Consider the following 23,734-nt stretch of genomic DNA (forward strand, 5'->3'; position numbering starts at 1 on the left):
GTTTGGAGCATCAGAAGGTGCTTCTTTTCTCTAACACACGGCAGCGAGTGCATACAATGCTCCTGGTTTCCCGGCAAACTCTTGCCAAGCTCCCTGCATCCCCCTCAGGGCGTGGGGACACAGGGGACCGCAGGGCATGGGGCAGCCAGGGGACATGGAGGGGCTGCCGGGCGGCGGGGACACCATCGTGTTGCTTAGACAGGGTCTGTACGGGCAGGCTCCATGGCGTGAGCGAGGATGCGCTCCCCAAACTGCAACAGATAAAAATACCCAGGGAATACGCGTTGCTGTGACTAAAGCACTGCTAAAATAGAAAAGCGCACAAATCCCTGTTTGGCTGCTCCTTCCCAGCCTCCTGCCTTCCCTCCTGCTGGGCTCTGACCCGCAGATCGCCGGTGGGTCGACGCCACGCAGCCCTCATCACCCGCCCTCGCCATGGACGTGGTCCCCGCGTGCTACTCGCGTCCGGATGGGCGCTTCTCTTGCAGGGATTTTGCTTTGCACTCACTGGAGTGGGAATAAAGGGTGAGGTTAAGATATCACTTTGCTCGAGTTAATAAATTAGTCGTAAAAGGTTTTTTTTTTTTAGAAGTTCTTTGGCTTGGGGCAAACTGTGGATGTGCTGGTTACGGTCCCCTGGCTCTGGTGCAGAGTTGCAATATTTATTCTGTAAAACCTTCCCTTGTAAGATGTTAAAATAAAATCCCAGGATCTTGTGATGCCTTTCTGTTTGGAATACAGTCCTCCAGGTCCATTGCTGTCTGACCCGGCCACGAGACAAATTCTGCCATCCCTGCACACAGGATGGTTTGGGTGGGAAGGGACCTTCAAAGCCCATCCAGCCAAAGCCCCCTGCAAGGAGCAGGGACATCTCCAACCGGATCAGGTTGCTCAGAGCCCTGGCCAACCTGGCCTTGGGCATTTCCAGGGATGTTCCCTGATTCCTTTCATTGACGCTGAGCTCCATTTCACTCCCCGCAGCTGGTAACTACTGGGACACGCAGCCACCACGACACGCGGCTCCCCACGGCAGCACGCCCTCCCACACGGGTGGGCTTGGAGCAAAACTGCTTCCCAAAGCTGCAGCAAGGCTCTGTGGAGCCCCGGAGCAGCTGGAAACCCAACCCAAATGCTAGCGGAGCCCCAGTGACACCCATCCCGTGGCTCGGATGCTTGAGCTACAAAGCAGGGGACTCCGCACCAGTCGCTCCTGAGCCACACGAGCTGGCTCTGGAGAGGAACCTGCCAGAAGGATGGAGGGGAAGCAGGCACCCCACCAGGCTGGGGATGGGTCCGTGTTCTGCCGTCAAGCACCAAAACACGCACGCATTGTGAACGGCTCATTAGGATTCATTGGGAGCTGCCACTGCAGGCTGCTAAAATAGAGGTTGCTCTTGATGCTAAGCCAAATAATTTGTTTTTTTTTCATCTCGGCGATCGTGTAAACAAACTGTCAGACACCCAGACGTAGGCACAGAGAAATATCCACGGACTGTAACAGTGACAGGGCTCGGCAAATAGTCATTTACTAATCTGACTGTCGTGAAGAAATTAAACGACAGTGTTAGAAGTGTATTCCCTGGGCCTGTGTTCTGCTACGTTACGATGTGATGATTTGGCATCGGGGGTCACCGAGCAAATAAAGACGTGTCTCAGTGGTGAACTGGCCCAAAGCCAGATGTACGCAGCCCCTCATTTTCAAACCTGTAGGTCTCAAAGTGTGGGGTAACACGCTGGTATCTGCTCTCTGTTGTGGGGAGCCAGGAAAAGTGTTGGAGAAACAGCCATGCAAAGAGAAAATGAAAAAAAGTAGTGGCTTGGTAGCTCTCTCCCTCAGATCTAGGCCTGTTTTCCATTGGAAAATGCGTATCCTATATTTTAAGCAGAGGCACCGCGCTGTGCAGCAGTTTTGATCTGCTGAGCACGGTCCAACAACGGCCAGCGGTTCTGCATGGCGCAGCGATGTGATGGAAGAACGTCGCCCTCCGAGAGCGGGGTGTGACTGCGAGGCTCCGTGGGATGGAGAGTTTATCCCGTCCCCTGGCAATCTCTTACAGCGATTCATCACCTGCCGTCAAAAACGTGCATCTTATTTCCAGCTTGGATTTTTCAGACTTGAGCTTCTAGCCGTTGGATATCATTATGCACTGTTTTTATTAGATCAAAAAGGTCTCCAACACGTACCTCTTCCCCCTGGGAATGGCACAATGGAATTGCATCGCCTCTGCATTGTCTGATGGCGTGTGGCTTAAGCTTTCTGTTTTCCTCTGAATTTTCTGGCAGTTCTTTTCTAGGAGCCCCATGGAAGATCTCTACTGCTAAACACCACCAAGGGGAGTGAGAAGATCAGAGAAACAGCCGTGCTGTTCAACCCATGGTCCACGTAGCCCATAGAATCATAGACTTTTTTAGGTTGGAAAAGACCTTTCGAGTCCAACTGTTAACCTAGCACTGCCAAGTCCCCCACTAAACCACATCCCTAAGCGCCACGTCTACACGTCTTTTAAATCCCTCCAGGGATGGTGACCCCACCACTTCCCTGGGCAGCCTGTTCCAATGCTTGATAACATTTTCAGTGAAGGAATTTTTCCTAACGTCCAATCTAAACCTTCCCTGGCTCAACTTGAGGCCGTTTCCTCTTGTCCTATCACTTGTTACTTGTCTCCAGCTATGGGCTTAAGAGGATGCTGTCGCAGCAGGGCAGTATATATGATTTATTCCTTGGGTATTCTCCCAGCACCTGCCTGTTTCCTCACCTGTATGTGGTTTGGCTGTTTGCAAGGTCTCAGGAAGTCTCCCTTCCTAGAAGACACCCTATCTCCCCAACTTTTGGCTTTCCCAAAGGCCTTCAGCAAGGATTTCCCCAGATTTTCTCTATCTGGTACCGAGAGTCTTTGTGTATATAGTCCACTGGCGAGGTACCGCGCTCCTCCATCGCCTCTCCTAATGCAGGCACGCCACACATCACGCTGCAACCTGGGCACGCTGCTCCAGCAGTGGCTTGGAGCCCAGATTTCTTCAAAGACTCCTCCTGGCATCGATGCGTTGCCTCTTGGCAGCTCAGATCCAGCTCCGGTTCCCGATCCCATCTGCCTTGTGGTGGGGAGGCAGGCAGCTCTGCGGGAGGAGGCACGGGCGAGCCTGTCTGCCCGTCCTCGCTGCAATGGCATGTGGGGCAGGTGGAAGTGGGCTAAAACGGGCTTGGGCAGCCCCAAACTCTGTCTAGAATACTAAAATCTCCCAGGCAATACTTTTTGGGGACTGACCCCCCTTCCCTTCGCATGAGCTCTGGTGATGCTTTCCCAGGAGCGAGCGCTGGCTCTGCACCAGTTCCGCAGGGACACGGTCCTTCGCAGCGCTGGGTTGGAGATGAAATAAATTGTCTGTCTCCTCCGGCACCACAGGGTTGGTGGAGCTCCTGCCGGCTGCCAGCTGGCCGTGTGCGGGGTTTCCGCTCTGCCCGCTGGCCTCCGGCCACCGGGACGCAAGGGGACTCCCAGGCAGGCTGGGGAGAAGGCAAGGGATCCCAGAGCTGGGACTGGGACCCAGCTGTGCCAGCACGGAGCTTCCCACTGCCTTCCGGGGAACTGGGATTGGATCTGGGAGGGAAAGGAGCTCGGACATAAGGAAGAGAGGGGACCAGCTTAGCCTGGGGATAATTCCATGACGCTGCGTGAGTGTCAGCGAGGTCCCTTTGCCAGCCTGGTTCAATGTGGGTGCAGAGGGGTTCAGGAGGACAGAGAACGTGCTCCCACAGAGACAGCGGGACCGCGCAAGCATCGCACTACATAAACACAGAATAATCACCTGCCGAAGCAGAGCAATGGCTCCGTAAGCGTGTTTGAGCTGAACACATTGTCCCCGTCAGCAAAAGGCGGCGCCCAGGGAGCAGAGGCTCGGTGCGGCTCCTGAGCAGCGTCTTTCATCAGCTGCACCACGGATCGCAATCAATTCTCACTGAAAGAAATGAAGTATAAATGCAAACCCAGATTTCTCAGTTCTTTAAACCGATACTTTTCACTTGTTGATTTAAATGATGATTCAAATCACTAATTTAGACTCATTTTATTTAATCTGTCCCCTATCCAACCGGGCATCTTGTTCTCAAATGCTTCTGTTCCCAACTGTGTGTGCATCTCTGGCCTAGCAGCACTGCTATGTGAGCCCTGGTTCCTGAGACCTGCTGAAAGGATTTTGGTCACAGCCAACCTGAAAAGCAACCTTGGAATTGCAGCTGTATTTTCCTTTTCGCGTGGGCTTTTGTTTTTGTTCTGGGAGTTTTTTATAGTGTGACATTTTCCTATGTGACTAAAGAACCTTACAAACAAAAGGAGAAGGAGACGGCACAGGCAGAGATGCGTTGTTGATTGAACCACGATGACAAAGCCCTGCTCAAGCCCCAGCCTGAACTGTGGGTGTTCCCAGAGGGTCCCAAAATTGCCTCCACCTCTTTTCCTTTGGTGGCACCAGGTCAGCCTACGTCTCCAAAACCAGCAAGCTCTGTGGAGACCTCAGATAGGAGCTCAGGTTTGATCCCACCTCTGCTGCCAACACTCCTCTTTGGTACATACCCTTCCCCTGCTTCTCCTGTCGTTCGTACCTGCAGACTGGAGACCTCTGTGCTTTTTTTTTTTTTTTTGATGCTGGACACAGCCAGCCCTTCACCCAGAGGCTCTCCGGCCACAGACCGGGAAGTGTCTGTCACTCCACCCTGGACAGGGAGGGCACGGCATGCCCAGGAATGCCACCGCAAGTGAGACACGCTCCTGGAAAGTCCTCTGGCCACTGCACAAATCACTTTGCAGCCTCTCCTCTGCCCATTTTTTGGAGCAGAGCTGTCAGCATGCGGAGCCACGTGGCCACCTTGACCTCGCACACGCTGGCCCCTGCTCTCCATACCAGAGATATGTAAATGGGTCCATCGGCCAGAGCTGCCACTCACTGGCACCGTTTCGTCTTCAAAAGCACAAGGACAATCAGCATAATGACTTCATTTACAGTGGAAATCCAATTACTGCAGGGAAGCATTTCATTAGGGTGGATTTTCTCTGTGGTTGCCACACGTGGGGAGCTTGCCTGCAGAACAACGGGCTCGCTGATCCTGTGACAGCCTGGAGGACCAGCTCCGTGTGCCTGGGCACGCGTGGCGGTGACAAGGTGCGCAAAGCAGGATGTCACACCTCAGCCTGTGACCTGTGCCGTTCCCACAGCCGTGTCCCAGCTCTCTCCTCTCCCCTTCCCATTCCTATGGTCCTCAGCTGTAGCCCAGCAGGCACTGCCCGCCTCCAGACCCCTCTGTACGGGCTCACAGGGGGATTTTGTTCCCATCCCACCCCTGGGACCTGCAGTGGAGAGGAGAGCACATCCCATGGGAAGCACAGCAGCTCTGCCCAGAAACCCTTCGAACCACATCCCCACCACCTTGGGGATGCGGTTCACCCCTCCTCTGCGGCAGCCCTGATGGAGGGGAGGCTGACTTGCTCCGTTCTCTCCCAGCTCCTTTCCTAGCCCCTGGAAATCTGGCTGGTTAAAGCAAGCCTGGCCTGCCCATCCCTACATTATCTGCTGAGCGTCTGCGGCCAGCTCATACCTGTTTTAAACTGGGTGAAATTGGCCTTTTTAAAGAGTTCAGTACATCATCACTGATCTGCACCATATTTCTGCTGAAACATAACAAACGTTGGATGAATAAGACTTGGAAATGATCAAGCCTGATGTTACCGTAACGCAACCGGCAGAGCAGTAGATGCTGCTGCGGAAGAGGCGGCAGGAAGCGGCACGAGACACGTCTGCACAGGAGGTGGCTCCGGGAGGCGGCGGATCCGTGGGACTGCGGCTCAGGGGCTGCGAGGGAAGGGAAGGCAGTTATGATAAATTTTGATGAAGAGCGGAGTTCATCTTCATGGCAATGACAGATCACCTCCCTGCTATCGCTGCGTTGCATTACATTACCAAGAAAATTAAACAGTTTCTGTTGGGGAGTACTTTATTGTCTGGTTATTTGCTTGTTGGAAGATTCAGTTTTGATTCTAACAGTGTGCAGCAGACTGGGCTGTTGTCGACGTGGGAGAAAAGCGTAAATGAAAATGAGAGGCAAGACTGAGCGATAGGGAAGACTGCTCCTTTATGGACCATTTTATCAAAATGCCTCTTGTCTCTTTGGCCTCTGATTTAAATGCTTTGATAGAAACCTCTGGGTCTCATTTTTCCTGTGTTTGATGTTCAGCCTTCAGACTCTCCCCCAACACTTGCATCGTCTGCTCTTGCGGGGCGGAGGTCCTACACTCAGACGCAGAAGCACTGCGTTTAACGAGATGTCCCCATGCTTTTCCTTTGAGTGGCAAACAAATACCCCAGCACTTTTCAAACCAGTTCTGCAGCAGAGATGGGATTGTACAGCAGCTTTTTCAGCTCCTCTCAGCCCCTCCAGCTCCACATCTCTGTGCTGGGGCTGCACAAGAAGGACGCTTGTGTCTGTAGGTATGAGAGACCTGCATGTTGCTTCCTAGCTCATCACGCAGCAGGAAAACAAAAAAAAAAAATGACTCTGGTAGTGCTCTCCAGAAGCGCTCAAGAAAATGTTTAAGCGTGATGATCACCACCTCCCTGCCTGGTTTCTGATTCACCCTGTGACATTTAGTTCAGCATATTCTGGCAGAATAAATTGTTTGTGATGATTCCAGTGAAAGCTTCCTCGTGCCCACTGAGATATCCCTCTTCTCTGATTTAGCAGACTGAGCTCTACCAGAGGAGCACGCTTTGCTCTAGGATCCCTTTTTTCTGGCCCGGTGTTACCTTTGCTGCCTGCGGGTGAGCAGGTACACGCTGGAGTGGACTCCTAGGAGAGAAGCTTCTCTAATAAGCATGGTTTCTCGCTTGGTTTCTCAATGACATTTTGAGGCAGAGGCAGGCAGGGATCTGTGGGTGAAGGAACATTTTGCATCAGCCTACACAGCAGTTACAGCACCCTCGGTAAGTAGCGTGTGGGCACGTTGTATAGGGCTCTTCACAACAGAAATGCAGATATATGTGCCAGAGAGAACACCCTCTCCAGAACAGAGGGTAGAGCTCTTATTACAGAATCATTGACTCAATCATTCCCTGAAAGCATGTTAAAATGACTCTGTTTTTATTGCAAAGGGATTAATAAATCCATATTTTGTTACTGCAAATAGGTTTCCATTTGAATTTACAGAGGGCACACAAGATCAGCCAGCTCTTGCTCTGCAGGTAGCTCAGCGTAACCCCTCGGGCCATCAGCAACAGCAGAGAGCGGTGAAGGAAAGTGCAAGGGGGCAAAAAAGACATCCTGCAAGTGACCCAGCACGTCCATCCTTACCACAGCGTGTCCGTCACAGCCCCCTGCCGCGTGGCTCTGTGCGTACCTGGTCATTGTGTTGGGAGCCCTGCGTCTGGAATTGCAATTCTCAAAGCGGAAAAAAGAAGTTCGTTATAAAAACAGTATGAGAAGTTTTTATAAAACCTTACAAGGTGTCTGTCAGAGTGTATAAAGGTGCTACCAGCTGACCGCTCAGTAGCCCAATGCTGGGTTTTTTGGTGTCAGCAGAGGAGGGAGGGATTCATTCTGCCACGGTCAGCCAGAAAGGAGGGCAAGTCAGAGAGGGTCTTTGCTGACTGAGTTTATAACTGGAGACTGACTCCGTATGCTAAATCGAGGCTTTCTGTGGCCATGAAAAGAAAGTGTAAATACTAAATAATAATTATTTCAGGGAGTTTGGATCTCAAACTTTACTTTGGGCTCCATGCAAGTTCCTGCCATCCTAATCCCAGTCCCGGAGAGCAAGTACCCATCAGCACCAGCCAGCAATGGGGTAGTCACAGGAGGACTCCTGGGGAGAGAAGCGGAGGAGAGGTGTTAAATGCGAAATCGTGATGCGCTGTTCATGCTCTTGTGAGCCTGATTCAGAGCCCAGCAGTGTCAATGAGAAGATAATTTGGCTGGATAAGGATGGTTCCTTCTGGAAAAACAGTTTTTGTTCTGTTACCGTACTACCACTGTGCTTCTCCTTTCGCTGGAAAATCCAAACATCGTATGGAGAAATGTCCCCTGGGCTTGAAGAAGACGCCTTTGGAAGTGCTGTCTCCCTTGCTGGCCTCACCAGGGTCAGGAGTCTTGCTCTCTGCCTCGTTAGACGCTCCTGCTGCTATTTCTGTGCCACTCTGCTTGATTCTTTGATGCTAAGCACTCCATTTGAGATGTCTTGTTTAAAGAAAAAAAAATACCAACTTGATTTAAAACTCTTTTTCCAATTAACTAGCAGCAGGCTTTCTGCCAACAGCCAGCCAGCCCTTCTCCTCCTGAACGCAGAAACGCGTCCTGCTTTCGAGGTGCCACGACGCTATTTGTGGCACCGCCTGGCACGGTGTGGTTTGATCTCAACAGCAAGGACATGACTAGAAAGAGCTTGGCATCAGTCCCCACACAGGGCAGGCGTAAATTAAGTAAATTAAACAGGGATGTAACGAATGGAGGAGTGGCCTGATGCCCCCACAAAGAATACCTGGATGCCTGGGGATACGCAGGAAATCTCCCTGTCTCCCCATGGCCCTTCTGACCTCAATATCCAGGAAGATAATCTAATCTAATCTGATCTAATAATCCAACCTAATCTCCTAGAGTGTCATGAACTGCGTCTCGCCAGCATCATCTGATAGCAGTGAAGTGCCGGGCCTGTTACAGATTATGTTGTCTATCTAAAACAATTATTTTTGGCTTCAAAAGCAACATTACTTCCTCAGCAGTTATCCAGGAAAACTCTCCCAGCCTCAGAGACCACACTGCAAAGGCAGGTTGGATCTTTACAGCCTGTGCAGCTCCTAAGTCAGTACAAGAATAGCTGCACAGACCTTCGTCGTGCAAAAGTGACGTTTTTACAAGAAAACGGTTTTAATATCATTTTCCCCTGCATGTCTTCAGACACCCCGAGGCAGACTCCTGTGCTGGCCTCAGGGCAACAGGTTTCTTGTCACTAAAATACAGCAAATGGGTTTCAATCAGCACAACGTTCACTGTCTCCTGGAACCAAGAGCCACTCTCAGATTGGTGTGATGTAAAACCAGCAGGTCAGTAGGGATGTGTATCCGTATATTTCTGGAGTAAATAAATACTTGGAGGGCAGGAGATGGTAATTTCATCCCTGGTTTGAGTGTGCAAGACAGTATTTGGCTCAGCTGTCCCTTTACACACACGTGCTTTGTTCTGTTCTCTCTGGTTTGTGTGTCTTTTGCAGCAAAAAGCTATCAGCAGAGGAAGTAGCAACACTTCCATTTCTGGCTGCCCAGCATTTCCCATCGCAAGCCCCTGCTTTCAGTCTCTTCTCATTTTCCCGAGCTGAAATCTCGCCCGCTGACGTACTCGAGGCCACCTAGCTGCCTCAGAACAAATATTCTGGAAGGTTTTTGCTAAAATCAGTTCAGCAGCCGGAGACTGAGGCTTGGGAAAACAGGAGGCTTGCCTCACGCAACGCTGATTCTCACCCATGTTTCTCTGAGGTTATCTCATTCCTCCCTGATTTTGATGAGAAATGGGAAATTTGGTAGTTCAGCCCCCCTTGCCTCAGGAATATGCCTTCTGCTACTCCTGCCAAAGCTTGCCAATCTGGCTGCACGAGGGTCTTCCGAAAAGGTGGGGTGGTGGAAGAAGCAGGATCTAATCTAGGAGCTGTTGTGGCACAGCCCTGTGAGCTGAACAGTCTGAAAATGAACTGGCTCCTACGATGAACGCAGCTTTCCTTGCTGACAAGGGACAGAAATATTTGTTTGTGAAGAACTGAAACACCAGCGTGAGAGATCAGCCCCTGAGGAAATCCGTAATCCTGTAGCCAGCGCAGGGGAAGGAGGTCAGCAGCACGCAGGGGAGGGGGCTGAGGAGCGGCTGGCGTTCAAACACAGGAACACTGAATTCCCTTGGTAGGGGAATTCCTCCAGTACGCAGAGTCAGGCAGATGTCTGGAAGAAAATGAGGACATTGCTTTCTTCTTATTTCTTGGAGGAATGCTTACAGCAAAACTCTGCTCTGAGAGGCACGTTACTAGTGCAGGACAAAACCTTGCCCTGAAAGCCCATGAAGACAGGTGATGTGTTCATGCTGGAGTGGGAAATGGGTCTCCGGCGTAATGCTAATTATTTTCAGGACGTGACAAACTGTGCTGTGAGGGGAGAGCCAGAGGATGGCAAGATGCTAGGGAGAGAGCTGAGGGCAGGTGGGAGAGAAATCAAGAGATGGGGTGGGGTCAGGTTGCTGGAGAAGGAGGAGGGTTTGGAAAGAGAGGAGAGCAGGGACAGTTTATGGTCAGTTTATCAGCTGCTCTTCCCTAAAGTGTCAAACATGAATGAGAAGAAACACAGATTTGAGGAGTCCTGGGTGTTAGAAAAGACAGCAGAGGGGTTTGGGCAGGAGAAGCAGAGAGCAGCTCAGCTCACCTGCCAGTGCACCCTGGTCTGCTGCAGCTCACTGGGCTCCACGCTTTGACACTTCTCCCCACAGGTATGTCACAATCCCAAACTGAATCCCACCTGGAAGCCTCCAGAGATGTCCCCAGACCGAAGAGGGAAAGCAGAAGAGGAAGATGAAGCTAACCAGGGCTGCAAGGTGGCCTAGCAAGAGAAGAGAGGGCTGAATCCTTGAGGGAGCAGAATCTCTTTGACACAGCATTTGATACCAAAAAAAAAAGAGATAAAAACAATTTCAGATTAGTGCATGAAAGAGTTAAAGCAAATGAATAAACATGTGAGACAATATTAATTGTCTGAAACACAATCTGTTTGACTTTCGGTTTATAAAGATGTCTCCACTTTAGTTCCCATGGTAACTATTGCGCAAAACCACACTTTCCCTAATCATCTCCACAGAGTTTAAAGTAATTTTGTAATCCAATCAAATGTAAAGAAGAGAATTTGGGTTTGCATTGAGAAAACTGCTACCTAACGAGCAAACAGTGACTGGGAGAGGCTAGATTTACAATTATGACCCTAGAGAGACACTTAATTACTGAATAATTAGCAGTTACTGGAGTTTCTTAGCACACAGAGGAAGGGCTGATGGATAGCGGTTGTGAGAAGGGCTGTTGTAATTCTGAGGTCTTCCAAGCAGTTTTCCAACGGGAGAAGGGGCAAACCGTGCTGCGCGTAGCATTTTCACCAGCCGGCGCAAGCTGCAGTCAGGCACGGATTGCACAACGGCAGAAGCTGAGAGTGTGAAAGTCTTTGCTCACACCGAAGGTGAAGCTCTCAAGAACCTGAACCCCTGACACAGGGTTTTCTGGACTCTGTCAGCCTGTGCTGGGGCAGCTCAGGTACTGAAGAGCAGAAGGACTGGGCTGTTGGATGGGAATTGTTTTCCGAGAGGGATTCTCCGAGCACAGTCTCTTGTAAAGGGGAGTTTTTGTTAATTCTCCCCACGTTGACACGCACCAAGCCCCAGCTGCCTTCTGGGAAGTCAGTGGGCACCCTCTATGGGCTTCAGTTTAGGCAGGTAGAGTGGAATTATTTCTCCTGACGCAAAGGATTGTTCTGTAGGAGGAAGCATTGACACACACATTGTCCTCCTGGAATGAAATCCAGAGCTACAGAAAAGTAATTAGCTCTTGACTTTAATTCTTCTAACGCTGAAGCCCAGAAAACTGTTCTGAGTGGAATTCTAAACGCCAACTTTCCCAAAAGGCCAAAGCCAGAAAACGGCCAAATAAATTAGGCAGGATCAGTTTTTCTTCCTACAGCAGAACAAAATGCAGCTCTAGGCCTGCCTGGGACGTTCAGGGTCAGCCCGATTCCACCTTGGGCTTTAGGACAATGACTTCATGTCTCCTGTCTCATTTGATAACACGCAGGAAAAGTTCTCTGCGTAATCTCTTGGCATTTCATGAACGCAGGCTCTGTAAATGAGGTCAGGGCTGTGATGCTGTACCTCATCCAGGGACTGCAGAGCTTGGTCCGTGTTCAGAAATCATTACCTGGCCAGCACTCTGCTGTCTCAGAGCGGTCCTTGATAAGGTCTGCGCTCCTGCTGCTCATTCGTCTGCTTTAGTGTTCAGCTCATTGTCAGGACATGTAAGGGTACTTAAAAAAAAATAAGAGAGAGAAAATGCACAGAAATGCAGCTGGTTCAAGTTGTTCACATTTCAAATACAGATGAATTCACATTCTGCAAAACCAGGAAAAGAGTGGGTGAATCAGTGTGGATTTTTTTTTTTAGTGTGTTTGACCACTTACAGAACGGGTTGAATTTGGAAAACTTCTTCATCTCTGTGGCTTCAGCTTTGGGGAAAATGTTGAGACATTCAAAGACATTCAAGCATTTCAGTCTTTTTTTCATCTTCAGCTCAAAAGAAAACAAAACGCAAAGGAAGCCGAGTCTTTCTACTCCCACTCCTACCTGTGGGATCTGATTTTCTGAGGCAGAGACGTCATCAAGAAAGGGATGATTTCTTCATTACACGGGCATTTTTCGCTTTATCATCTTTCATCCTGCATCAGAAACAAACAGCTCTGTGGGCAGGAGAACGTATCAGCCGTGTTTGCTGGGCTCGGCGCCTCACGGTTGAACGTCCCCTTGTCTGACAAGTGTTCTTGCCAACTGAAGCTTTCCCTGTCGTTAAGACACACGTAATTCTTTTTTCCTCTGTCAAACATTAATCTGGGCTTGTGCTTCAGCCTCTTTCTGTGTTTTAGCAATGCTCTCTCTAACTGGACAACTCTTTTCATGAAATTTAGAGAGACTTGGTATTTTTGTAACCCCAACCTTGGCCAAAATGATGAGCAGTACTGATTGTGTGTTGGGGGGAAGGACTGTAGAATGACCAAAAAAATCCCCTTCTCCTCAGCTTTTTAGAAAAACAACCTAAAACCATGAGTAACTGGACAAGGAAGAAGTCCTCCGTGTTAACACCCTGAGAGGCGACAGGGTGCCCCTAGCAGGAGAGCCAGGTAATTTCTAACTGAAGAGGATTTTCTTCTGAGCCCTCAGTCTTTTCTGCATGGAGAAGCGGCCTCAACTCTGCCGCTGTGTGGCAGCGCTGAAAAAGAACACGAAAAAATCATCACTAACCAGTGAAAAAATCACTCGGCAGTGCAGAGCTCACCCCACTGGGTGAGAAAGCCCCGGCTCCACACTGCGGTGTCGATTTTACAAACGAGCATTTGCACCTTCTGACCTCCACCACCAGAACTTCATCCCACCAGAACTTGGTCCCATCAGAGGAGCCGGTGTTTTGCAGAAGCGCCTGGGGCTTTCTCGGAGTATGTGGACAGTTATGGCTTGCCGAAAAGGAAGGCTATGGGCAGTCTCACAGCAGTTCTCCAGGCTCAGGAGAATTTTCACCAATGATTCTGCTTTCCCCTTTGAGTGGTGGTGCAACTGGAGGCCAAGGTTGTTGATCTCAGCAGACAAACATCTTCCTGCAAGCACCATCACTGAATTTTAGCACTAGCACAGCACCTCCAGTAGGCGGGACCATGCATTTTTCGCTCTTCAGTACACAAAGAGGTGCAGACAAACTCCGCAAGAAGAGAGAACATTAAGGACCTATGGTAAAACTTAATTAACACGTGTTGGCCCAAAACTTAACTCTTGCACAGGGAAAAAGCCAAGAAGCCCAAGGATCCCTCTTTAGATTCAGGACTAAGCAGAGCGGGGCAGTGTCAGGATGCTCTTGGAGGCACCACAGGTTGGTCAAGATCAGAGTCACGGTGCTCCGCTCGTGAACATAAAAGCATCTGGCGTGGAGGAGTATCAGACGTCTAAGGAAGTGTGAGGGTAAGAAGGGCATTGGGCAGTGGTGAGTAATGGATTAAGCCAGTGCTGTCCCTGCAACTTTTTTAAAGCAACTTTTTTTTAAAAAAAAATCTCATGTCAACAATAACAGAGCAGCCAGAGCGGAAAGGAAAAGGGGTGGCATCAGGAGACATGTTCATTTCTTAAGGTCACGCAGAGCCATCTCGTGTTTGCTTGGTTATTAAATCCCTTCATTCTACCGTGAACCTTGAAAGATGTGGCTGACGTTTCTCCATTCAGCTTGGAAGGGCTCAGGTGAATAAGCTGAGTTAACATGCACAAAAGATAGAATCGAGGCTTTCTTGTTCTCAAATACCTCAAAACTTTACAAAGAAACAACACAATGTCAATGTAACAATAATGGAGATAAAAAGTAATTCACAATAGTCATTACCCTCAAAATAGTTACTGGAACCAAGCGAAGGAGGAATGAAGTCATCCTTTTCCGGGTCTGTTTCCATAGGGAGCTTGGCGTGCCTCTGAAGCTACTCTTTATTTACAGGGAACGCCTAGCAGCTCCTTTCTCCTTGAGCATTAAATGGCAAAATCACTTTTCCTGTCTCACAGTCCCACACGTGCCCTTCCAGGTGGGCCTTGGTCCCAGAAGAGCTCTCCTGTGGTGTCATCTAAAGGCTGTGTTCCACTTGCTTCTGTTGTTGCCAGTACGCCGTCGTGGTTTTTTCTCTTTTGTTAACCTGCACATGGATTAAATCAAATTTATCCTCCATGCAGTCATCCGTTTGGATGCACTGAAGAAGGGAACATTTAATCATCCTCTTATTCAGCATGAGTAAAAGGTGGGATCGTGCTTCCAGCCGCTTTCCCCAGGATGTAGATCAAAGCATGCAGTCACCCAACCTCCGCTCCACATGGCAACACAACACATTTGTTTATGCACTTGTTGTTCAACGCATCTTAAATTAGCAGCGTGTGTTCTGCTACCCTGAAGAACCAAAGACATCTCCTCGCATCTCTTCTCATTACTGACACAGAACAGAGGTGTGTTCTTGGATTATCGATGACAAATTTCAAAAATTCAATGGTGACTACAATGGAACGGCAATGAGCAGGGAGAGCGCTGCGAGCAGTGATTTATTACTGAGCCCTGAATCAATGAGTAACAAGCTTCATCAAGTCCTCAGCAATGCCTTCGTGTTCTTCCACAAAGGTACACATACACTATAGTACAGAAAAGTAGCCAGAAGTTAAAAAAAAACCCCAACAAACGGTGACGTATGCTTTTTCCTGCACTGCTCTAATGCCTGCTGCAGACCAGCTCTCTCCACTTGCCGAGGCCCTAAATCGTGGGATATGAAATTACGGCAAAGGCCCCTTTGAGAGATGCTGGGGAAGAAACGATCCAGGCAGAAAAGGAAAGGTGACATTATCATAGCCGCTCCTGAACAAGAGCTGGAGAAAACTTCGTGGTAGAGAAACTATGTGCGTATGGGGGAAAAAAAAAAAAAAAAAAAGAGGTTAGTTCCCTTGAAAAGCTTCAAGTGTTCAGACCGCAGTGAGATTAATGCGGGATTTGTCTGCTCATTGTGACCTTTTACCTGACTTTTGCTGGAGAACCAAGCACTAAGGTACTTTCTGCCATAAGAAACTAACGGTTGCCGCAAGGGGAACCTGCTCTCCCCGTGACCTGGTACCAGTTCCCTCACCTCAGCGCGGGCCACAACCTGCCCTGGCATGCCCAGAGCTCTCCCATTCCCCAGGGAAAGAACGAGGCACAGGGGAAGCACACAGCTGTAGCATTTGCTGTGGCTGTTTTACTCCTGTTCACCCGTTGGCCCTTAGGGTGTGAGAGGAGGCAAGGGGGGCGGGAAGCTGCCAGTGCGGGCCCCCTTGCTGCGCAGCTGAGGGGCTGAGCTCCCCGCGGAGACACCCTCCCCTGCACAGCAACAAGAGGAAGCGGCGGCTCTCCCCCACGTCCTCAGGCGGGGCTGGGAGCGGGGCTCGGCACACAAAAAAACCCACCGCCGCCACTTCACCGCCCCGCCACCCCTCACCGCCTGGGGGCAAGATGGCGCCGGTGGGCGGCGCCCTGTGAGGCGGTGGCGGCTGAATCCACGCCTCCCATTGGCCAAGCGCAGTGTCCACCAGCCCCTCTCCACCAACTCAACGCTCTATAGGCTGCCGCGCACCCTGAGCCCGCCCCCGGGCCCTCCCCGCCCCGCCCCGCCCCGCCCCAACAAGTGGCAGTGGAACTCTCCTTGCTGTGCCCAGCGGGGTGGGGAGCGCATGCGCCGTGCCGGTTGTGACGCACTCTCGGCTTGGCCCCTCCCCTTCTCGCTCGCCGTCGCGCGGCGCGGCGGGACAAGATGGCGGCCGCCGGGCGGTTGCGGGCTTTGCTGTGCCTGGCGCTGGCGGCCGGCGCGGCCGCGCTGGGAAAGCGGAGCCCAGTGAAGGTGCTGACGGACGGCATGTGGCGGGAGCTGCTGCAGGGCGAGTGGATGGTGGAGTTGTGAGTCGGGAGGGGGTCGCTCGGGCTGCCGGGGGGGTTGGGTTTGGGGGGTGGAGGGGGGGGCGGGGGTCTCTCAGCGGCCCGCTGTGAGGCCGCGAGTGACCGAGCGGTGCCCGTTAGTGACAGAGTTGTGTTCTCTCCAGCTACGCCCCTTGGTGCCCCGCCTGCCAGAACCTGCAGCCCGAGTGGGAGAAGTTTGCCGAGTGGGGTGAGGACCTGGAAGTGAACATCGCCAAGGTGGATGTGACGGAGCAGCCCGGTGAGAGTCTGGCGGGGCCTCCCCGGGCCTTCGGGCTTCTGAGCGCCCGGGGAGAACGTTCGGTGCGAGCGTGCGCGCTTTTGGAAAATAAACGGAATCAAGAGGAGTAGTCATAGGATCACAGAGGGTTAGCCCACCCAGCCCAACCCCCCTGCAAGGAGCAGGGACATCTCTAACCAGATCAGGTTGCTCACAGCCCCGGCCAACCTGGCCTGGAATGTTTCCAGGGATGGGGCATCCACCGCCTCTCTGGGCAACCTGGGCCAGTGCTCCACCACCCTCAGCATAAAAAATTCTGGGAAAAGGAGAACATCTCTCTCTGTGGAGAGCTGCAGCCAGAATAATTGAGTAGAGTGGTTATCCCCAAACATCTCTTTTTTTTTTTTTTCTATCCCTGTGGAGAGGGATCCCTTTGTCCAGGGACCTCGCCTTTAGACTGTGTGCAGTACTTTAATATGCACAAATTTGTGTTTCATTGCAATTAAAAATTGATACCTGGGAGCAGCTGTTTTTCTTTTGGTGTATAATAACATTTCTTGCCTTCTCTTACCTAAGGATGCACTACTGTTCTGAAAATAACTGTTTTCTTACAGGATTAAGCGGACGATTTATCATAACAGCTCTTCCTACCATCTATCAGTAAGTGTGCAATGCGCTGGGATTTTTTTGAGGGGAGGGGACACTTTTTCCTTTTTTGGGGGGCAAATGAATGAGATTTACCATGCTTTTTAAGAATGTGAGTTACTTCACACAGACACAACCACTGCCTTACCTGCTGTGACCCTACACACTGCTGCCAGTTGATTTTTTTTTTTTTTTTCTTTTCCCTTCAGGCCTCATTTATTCTGTCTTTTCATGGGTGTTTCTATTTTGCAATCTTTTCCCCGTAGGTTGATCTTAATGCAGTTGTGTGGCAAGTGCATTAGGAAACTCATTATCTTTTTACGGAATCGCATCCTAAAGCTACACAAGATACACGTGGAGTCAAGATTCTAAAAATACTTGTAGTCAAGATTTTTGGAAAACATTTTAGGGCCAGTATCATCTAAAGCAAAGTAAAAGTAAAAAGAAAAAAAAATAGGCAAGGTGACGGGAGGAAAGATGTTGAGTGAAAGCAAATGGTGCATGCTTAGACTGTCTGAAATAAAGGACTTTAAAATTTGTTTTACAGCTGTAAAGATGGAGAGTTCAGGAGATACCACGGTGCGAGAACTAAAACTGATTTCATAAACTTCATCAGTGACCAGGAATGGAAATCTATCGAACCAGTTTCATCGTGGTTTGGCCCTTCCTCTTTCCTGTAAGTTTTGGTGTGGTTTTTGTAATAATTTGTTGTCAAACGTGCACGCTTTAAGGACGTGCTGGGACAGGTCCTTGGGTGTGCCGCACCTGGTGCTGCCTCCTTGTTAACAGCTCATGCAGCGGCTCCGTGCTGCTGTTCAGCAGAAGGATGTTTTGCCCAGCGAAATTGTAGGAAATCAGCAATAAAAACTAGAAAATAATGTAGGAAAAGCGAAGTGGGGAGACTGTAGTCTGAGGAGAAACATGCTCTTTGGAAAGCTTTCTGGTTTTGAAGTGGTTTTGGTTGTTGCTGCGTGCGCCATGTGGTGGTTTCGGAGCGGGTGAGTAACTGAGTGATAAAGCCCGTGGGCTGAGGCCAGTATGCCCAGTTGCTCATGGTTTTTCTTCTGTCAGAGCAACGATGGCTGAAACACTCCGTGCTCCCTGTGCTGTAGCAGTGTTCAGTTTATGAAGTGTTATGCTAGACTGAAATTTTACATTTTTTTTCTGGCTCTTTTAGGAAGCTCAGCATTGTTACTTCGTCTGCTCACGATGCTGTTTTGAATCTTCAAACTGTATGGCTGATCTCCTACAGAGTATTAGCCCACACCAAGAAATGTGTGAGGCAGAGTACTAATTTTAGGATTAATAAGTTTTCTGTTAGTATTGTAAAGTACCAGCTCCATTTTTTGCACATACTGAAACAGTATGCAGACTTCGTCTACAGCTCACTCATTAGCAACGGTTGTTTTGTTTTTTTTTTTAAATAAGTTAATCTTTTATTTTAATAAAATGTCCGGATGCTTAACTCTTAATATCTTGAATAGAATTTCAGCTGGTTTCTCGTGGACTGTTGGTCCAAATAGAGCTTAGAACCTTAACAACAGTAACTGAAATTCATCTGTCGGCAGGTGCGAGTCGAGGAAGTTTGTGAATTTGTAGTTGTTCACATGTGGAACGTTGTACGAGCTGATGCTGGTACTGAAGGTAGCTTCGTGGGAAACGAGTGTTTATTGAAGGAAAAGACAAAACAGAAGATACAAATCAGTGCAGTTAGAAGGGAAACCAGATGTGAGCAGAAAGCTGTTCGACATGGGACTAAACAACGGCCAGTCAGGCAGATCAGAAGATGCACGTATGTGACTGCCTTGAAGGTGTTTTCAGTTTCTTTTTTTCTGCTTTGTTTCAGGATGAGCAGTATGTCAGCTCTGTTTCAGTTTTCAATGTGGATCAGGGTATGTGCTTGGATCTCTGCTTTATTTTCTCTTAACAGACATAATATTCAGCTGTTCTTGAAATGGTTCTCTTGTCTTTTCTTCCAGCACTGCCATGGTTATTTAACAGAAAGCGTTGGAATGCCGGTCTGGGGCTCGTATGCTGTTTTTGCGTTGGCAACTCTCGGCTCTGCGCTGGTACTGGGACTTGTAAGTGAAGCACTTGAAACAGATTGGTTTCTCACTGCTGTGTGCCTCAGTCTTTAATAGTAAAGACCAGTCGTTCTTGGGGTCCCCAGCCCCCCTGAGCTGGAAGACAGGGATAGGGAGCAGAATGAAGCCCCTTTAATCCAAGAGGAAATGGTTAGCGACCTGCTACGCCACTTAGACACACGCAAGTCGGTGAGGCCAGGTGGGATCCACCCAAGGGTACGGTGGGAGGTGGAAGTGCTCACCAAGCCGCTTCCCATCATTTACCAGCAGTCCTGGCTGACTGGAGGTTAGCAAATGTGACTCCCATCTGCAAGAAGAGCCAGAAGGAGAATCCAGGGAACCGCAGGGCTGTCAGCCTGGTGGTGAACGGAGTTAAATCCAGTTGGCGGCCAGTCACAAGTGGCGTTCCCCAGGGCTCAGTGCTGGGGCCGCTTCTGTTTAATGTTTATCAACGATTTAGACAAGGGGATCAAGTGCAGCCTCAGCGAGTTTGCAGATGGAGGGAGGGATTTGCAGATCCCTGGAGGGATTTAAAACACGTGTGGATGTGGCGCTTAGGGGCGTGGTTTAGTGGTGGACTTGGCAGTGTTAGGTTAATGGTTGGACTCGATGGTCTTAGTCTTTTCCAACCTAAACAATTCTAATGGGCAGGATGTTTGGACGTTTAAACTTGTCTGTCTTTGGTTTCAGGTGATGGTGTTCTTAGCAGACTGCATCTGTCCATCCAAAAGGCACAGACCGCCACCGTACCCTTATTCAAGTAAGCCTGCTGTGTACTTCTAACTCAGTGAAGCCGGTTGGTAAATCTTATTTCATAAATGTCGGTGCGTAACTTCTGTCCGCAGGACGTGAGAGTCAGTGTAAAAGTTCACACTTGTGACTGGTGCTGTGCTTTACCTGCAGCTGTTTGCCCGTAGGGTTTGTAGTGGGTTTGTATTTTGTATTTACCTAAAGCTGAACTATTTCTAAAAAACTCTTAGGAGACGGCGAAATGTTTTTACAGCATTGTCATACCTGCAAGATACGACATTGCATATGTGCAGGGAAATAAGGGTGGAGCTCTCAGTGTTGCTAGGTTGAGGGTTTGCGTAAGTTTTAAGGGCAAAGTGAGGATTAGAAGTGAATTTGCGTTTTCTGTGGATGGTAAGTGATTCAGTTTGGGGTTGGTCTCTGGAATTTTTCAAGGTAGGCTTAAAAAGTCATGGAAGAACATTTGAATGCTGGTTTGTGGTTTGTAGGAACCTGACTAATTTTTTTTTTTTTTGCCAAAGCTAGAGGAAGGTAGTTGGGGTAGTCTGTAATCCGTTGATACTTGACCTGTGGGTAGCTTCATGCTCGCAACAACTCTACCTAAGATGGCAGCTTAAGTGACCGATACCGCAAAGTGCTTCCTGGATTAAATTCCTTAAAATTCTGTGCTAGCCTGTGATGTTGAAAAAAGTGTCTTTCACGTGGTAATGATATTTGTGTATGCGTGTTTTCTTTTCTCCTTAAGGAAAGCTAGCTCCAGAGTCAGCTCATCTGCTGAAAAAGCTGGATGAAGAGCAAGAAGCAGATGAGGAAGACATCTCAGATGATGAAACGGAGGGTAAAGAGGTGTCCAACGGAAACTCATCACAGAATGCTGTAAGGCAGCGCCCGGTGAACCCTGCTGCTGCAACGGATAAATCTTAGCTTTGTTTGCAAGCAGGATTAGCGTTTGAGTCACCTGGAGATCAATGTCAAATCCTTCGGCTTCAAGAGAAGAATGACTCCTGTCATGGTAATATCGGCGCATTTTGTGAATTCAGGAGAAAAAAAAAGAAAAATATCTTTGGCATCAGGTATTCAAAACTAAAACATGCTGTTGCAAATGGCTGGAACCTCTGTCTGTGTGCAGAGAAGGGCCAGGAAATAATTTATGTGGTTTCCTGAATGACTTGTTCTATAGGGATTTTTTTTTTAACAGATTGTAAGCCAGTGTACGCATTGCGTTAGGGAACATTAACAAGGACAATGCACTAACCTGTTTGCTGTTAAAGCATCCAAAAATGTTTCTCAGTATAAATCTCTCTAGCTGTGCTCTGAAGAAATGCTGAGGGGAAAAGTTCCTTCAGTTATGGGACGCGTTCCAGGCTTTTTATGTGACGAAAACTGCTTTCTGCCGTGACAATGAGTGCTGCAGCCCCCCAGTGTTTCCTCTTCCAAAGAGATGGAAGCTGCTGTCTTCATTTAGAAGAAGTTACGCTCTGCACAACAGCTAGAGAGCGTGTCTTTGCCATCCTCCCAGGTGGAAGTGACCACAAGCGCTCTGTGTAGTGCGAATTCTCTGGCTGACCGGAAACCTGCTATTTGCATCAATTTCTTCTAGAAGAGGCTGTAGAAAACTACATGAGCTTCATGGCCAAGGAATTCTTCTCTAGAAAAAAAATTACAAGTAGCACCATGAAGTGTTGTTTGTCTCAGTGACCCCAGTTCAGATGGGAACAGTTTACACGCGGAGTTCTCTGCTGAGTGCAACCCCTGTCCTTTCATCCTGCTGTGTGGCGGTAGGACTCTGCTTCTTTTTAATACGTCATCAGTGATTCCTGCTTAATCAAGTTTTACTGCAAATCCAGTTTGGCTGTACCTGGTCTGAAGTTGAAATAACTGCTTCTTCATTTCTTCTACAGAAAGTTTTTTTTTTTTTTTTCTATTTTCACAAAACCATCTTGAAACAATATACCCTAATGACTTCTTTAAAAAAAAAAACCCTGTAGTCTGCTGTTTTCTGTACGGTATTTGTTTTCACTCTGTAAAGAAATAAAAAGGATGCACATGCGCGTTTGGGCCGGTGTTATCTTGCGTTGCTTGGAAAGAATTTTCCACTTTTATTCTTTCAGTTAATTTCCAGAATATTCGCAAGGGAAGGTTTATCCTAATGCTGAGCACACTTAGGTTTGTTTTTGGTTTGTTTTTTTTTTTTTAAAGCCTGTTCTTGCTGGGATTTTTGTCTTGTCTTTTTTTTTTTAGTTGTTTTTTTTTAAATTGTTCATCTGAGTGAGTTTGCAGGACTGGCAGTTGATAAATCTGTGTCAACAGTAAACTTGGTCGTGAGTAATTAAGACTGCAAACAGAAGAGCTCTTGATATTTTTCACTGCTGCCTGGCCCTCTGCAGCCAGGTTCTCCTAGTGATTATCAGGAAGACAGAGCATCACACAGGGAGCTTGTCATGAACTCTGGGATATGAAAAAAATTCTGGAAAAACAATATTCAGAGCTCTGGCAGGAGAATCGGCTCGTAAAGCTGTTAAGAATACTCCGTGTTTTTTGTCCGTGGTGAAGGCTTCTTTCGAAGCTGCATTTTAAGTGGATCTGATAGATCGTAGTTCATCCTCCATGTCTGAATGGGAAAAAACTATGGGATAACTGCTGCCTGAAAGGGTCCGTTTGGTTAAAATCCGAGTGTTCCTGTCGTTTTTAAACACCAGACTTTTCCTGGGGTTTGGATGAAGACCACTGCGTGCCGTAAATGCCCTTAAGGTGTTGGTCTTGTGACATTGCCTTAAGTTCTCTAAAACTTTAGATCTTACCCTTTGTCTCTAGTAAAATAAAGCAATAAACCCGAGGTGTGCTAAGGAGAACGGGAACAAACTGTCTTTGATAAACTGTATTTTGTTAGTTTGGAGCGGGCTTGAGAAGACAGGGGACACAGGGAAAAGTGTTGGATTGTTTTCAAAGCTGAACTACCTGGGCCGACTCCGCCTGCAAAATATTTAAATGTAGCTGCTACCAATGCAGGGTTTTCTAATTTTTCAGTTACTTTGAAACTGTTTGTGCAATATAGAAAGTATATACTGATAACTTTTGGCTAACTTTGGGTTTTAAATGAACAAACAATTTAATTTTTTTTCTTGCTGAACTTCTAGGCTCCTGGTTTAACGAGAACTTCTAGCACTGATTTACCTTTGCCTTCTGCACACCTACCTTTTCTTACTGCCTGCCTGCCTTAGGCAAGTAACCAAATTCCCAAACTGCCTCTTAGTCCCAAGTGTTCCCAGTTCCTGGAATCCAGCCTCTATGTGGCTCGTGATCAGTGTCGCTTCTCCAGGTTTTGTTTTGATTATCCACAGGCAGCCTGTGTTTGCTGATCTCTGTAAATGTTCGTATTTTTAATGATGTCATGATTTTGTCCTGAGAATATTTAAGTTCCTTGGTGTTTTCTTTTAAACTTGTATTCCAAAGGTGTTTACTGAGGCTGAGTGAAGGCTGCAATGGAACAAACGCGCGTAAGAGCCTGTCCTTCGTGTGTATCGATGATGCTTGAATATGAGTTTTGTAAAAGTCACACTGCCCCTTCCATGTTGTCACCTTGACCGAGCATGTCCAGTTTAATTCCAGGAGGAACGAATTAACTGTAAGAATACTTTTTTTTTTAATGTGTCGGAGAGTCTTCAAGTAAAAAATAACCACCAGCTTTGGATTCCTGTGTTTTGTGTCTTTTTTTTAAAGACTGTATTTTGCTGTTTAGCAGTGAAGCAAAACTGCAG

At 48.5% G+C, this 23,734-nt stretch overlaps 1 protein-coding gene across 1 annotated transcript; it reads left to right on the forward strand.

Moving 5' to 3' along the window:
* The first annotated feature begins 16,085 nt into the window (after positions 1-16,085).
* On the forward strand, positions 16,086-22,027 carry TMX1 (thioredoxin related transmembrane protein 1). Its single transcript, XM_086749216.1, has 8 exons — positions 16,086-16,259; positions 16,403-16,518; positions 17,112-17,157; positions 17,690-17,818; positions 18,989-19,034; positions 19,122-19,223; positions 19,917-19,986; positions 20,722-22,027. Exons 1-8 carry the CDS (start codon positions 16,117-16,119, stop codon positions 20,898-20,900), a joined length of 831 nt encoding a protein of 276 aa, XP_086605342.1. The 5' UTR covers positions 16,086-16,116; the 3' UTR covers positions 20,901-22,027.
* Positions 22,028-23,734: the final 1,707 nt, after the last annotated feature.

This window comes from Chlamydotis macqueenii, chromosome 5 (genome assembly GCF_036417535.1).
Source record: "Chlamydotis macqueenii isolate bChlMac1 chromosome 5, bChlMac1.mat, whole genome shotgun sequence".
NCBI lineage: Eukaryota > Metazoa > Chordata > Aves > Otidiformes > Otididae > Chlamydotis > Chlamydotis macqueenii.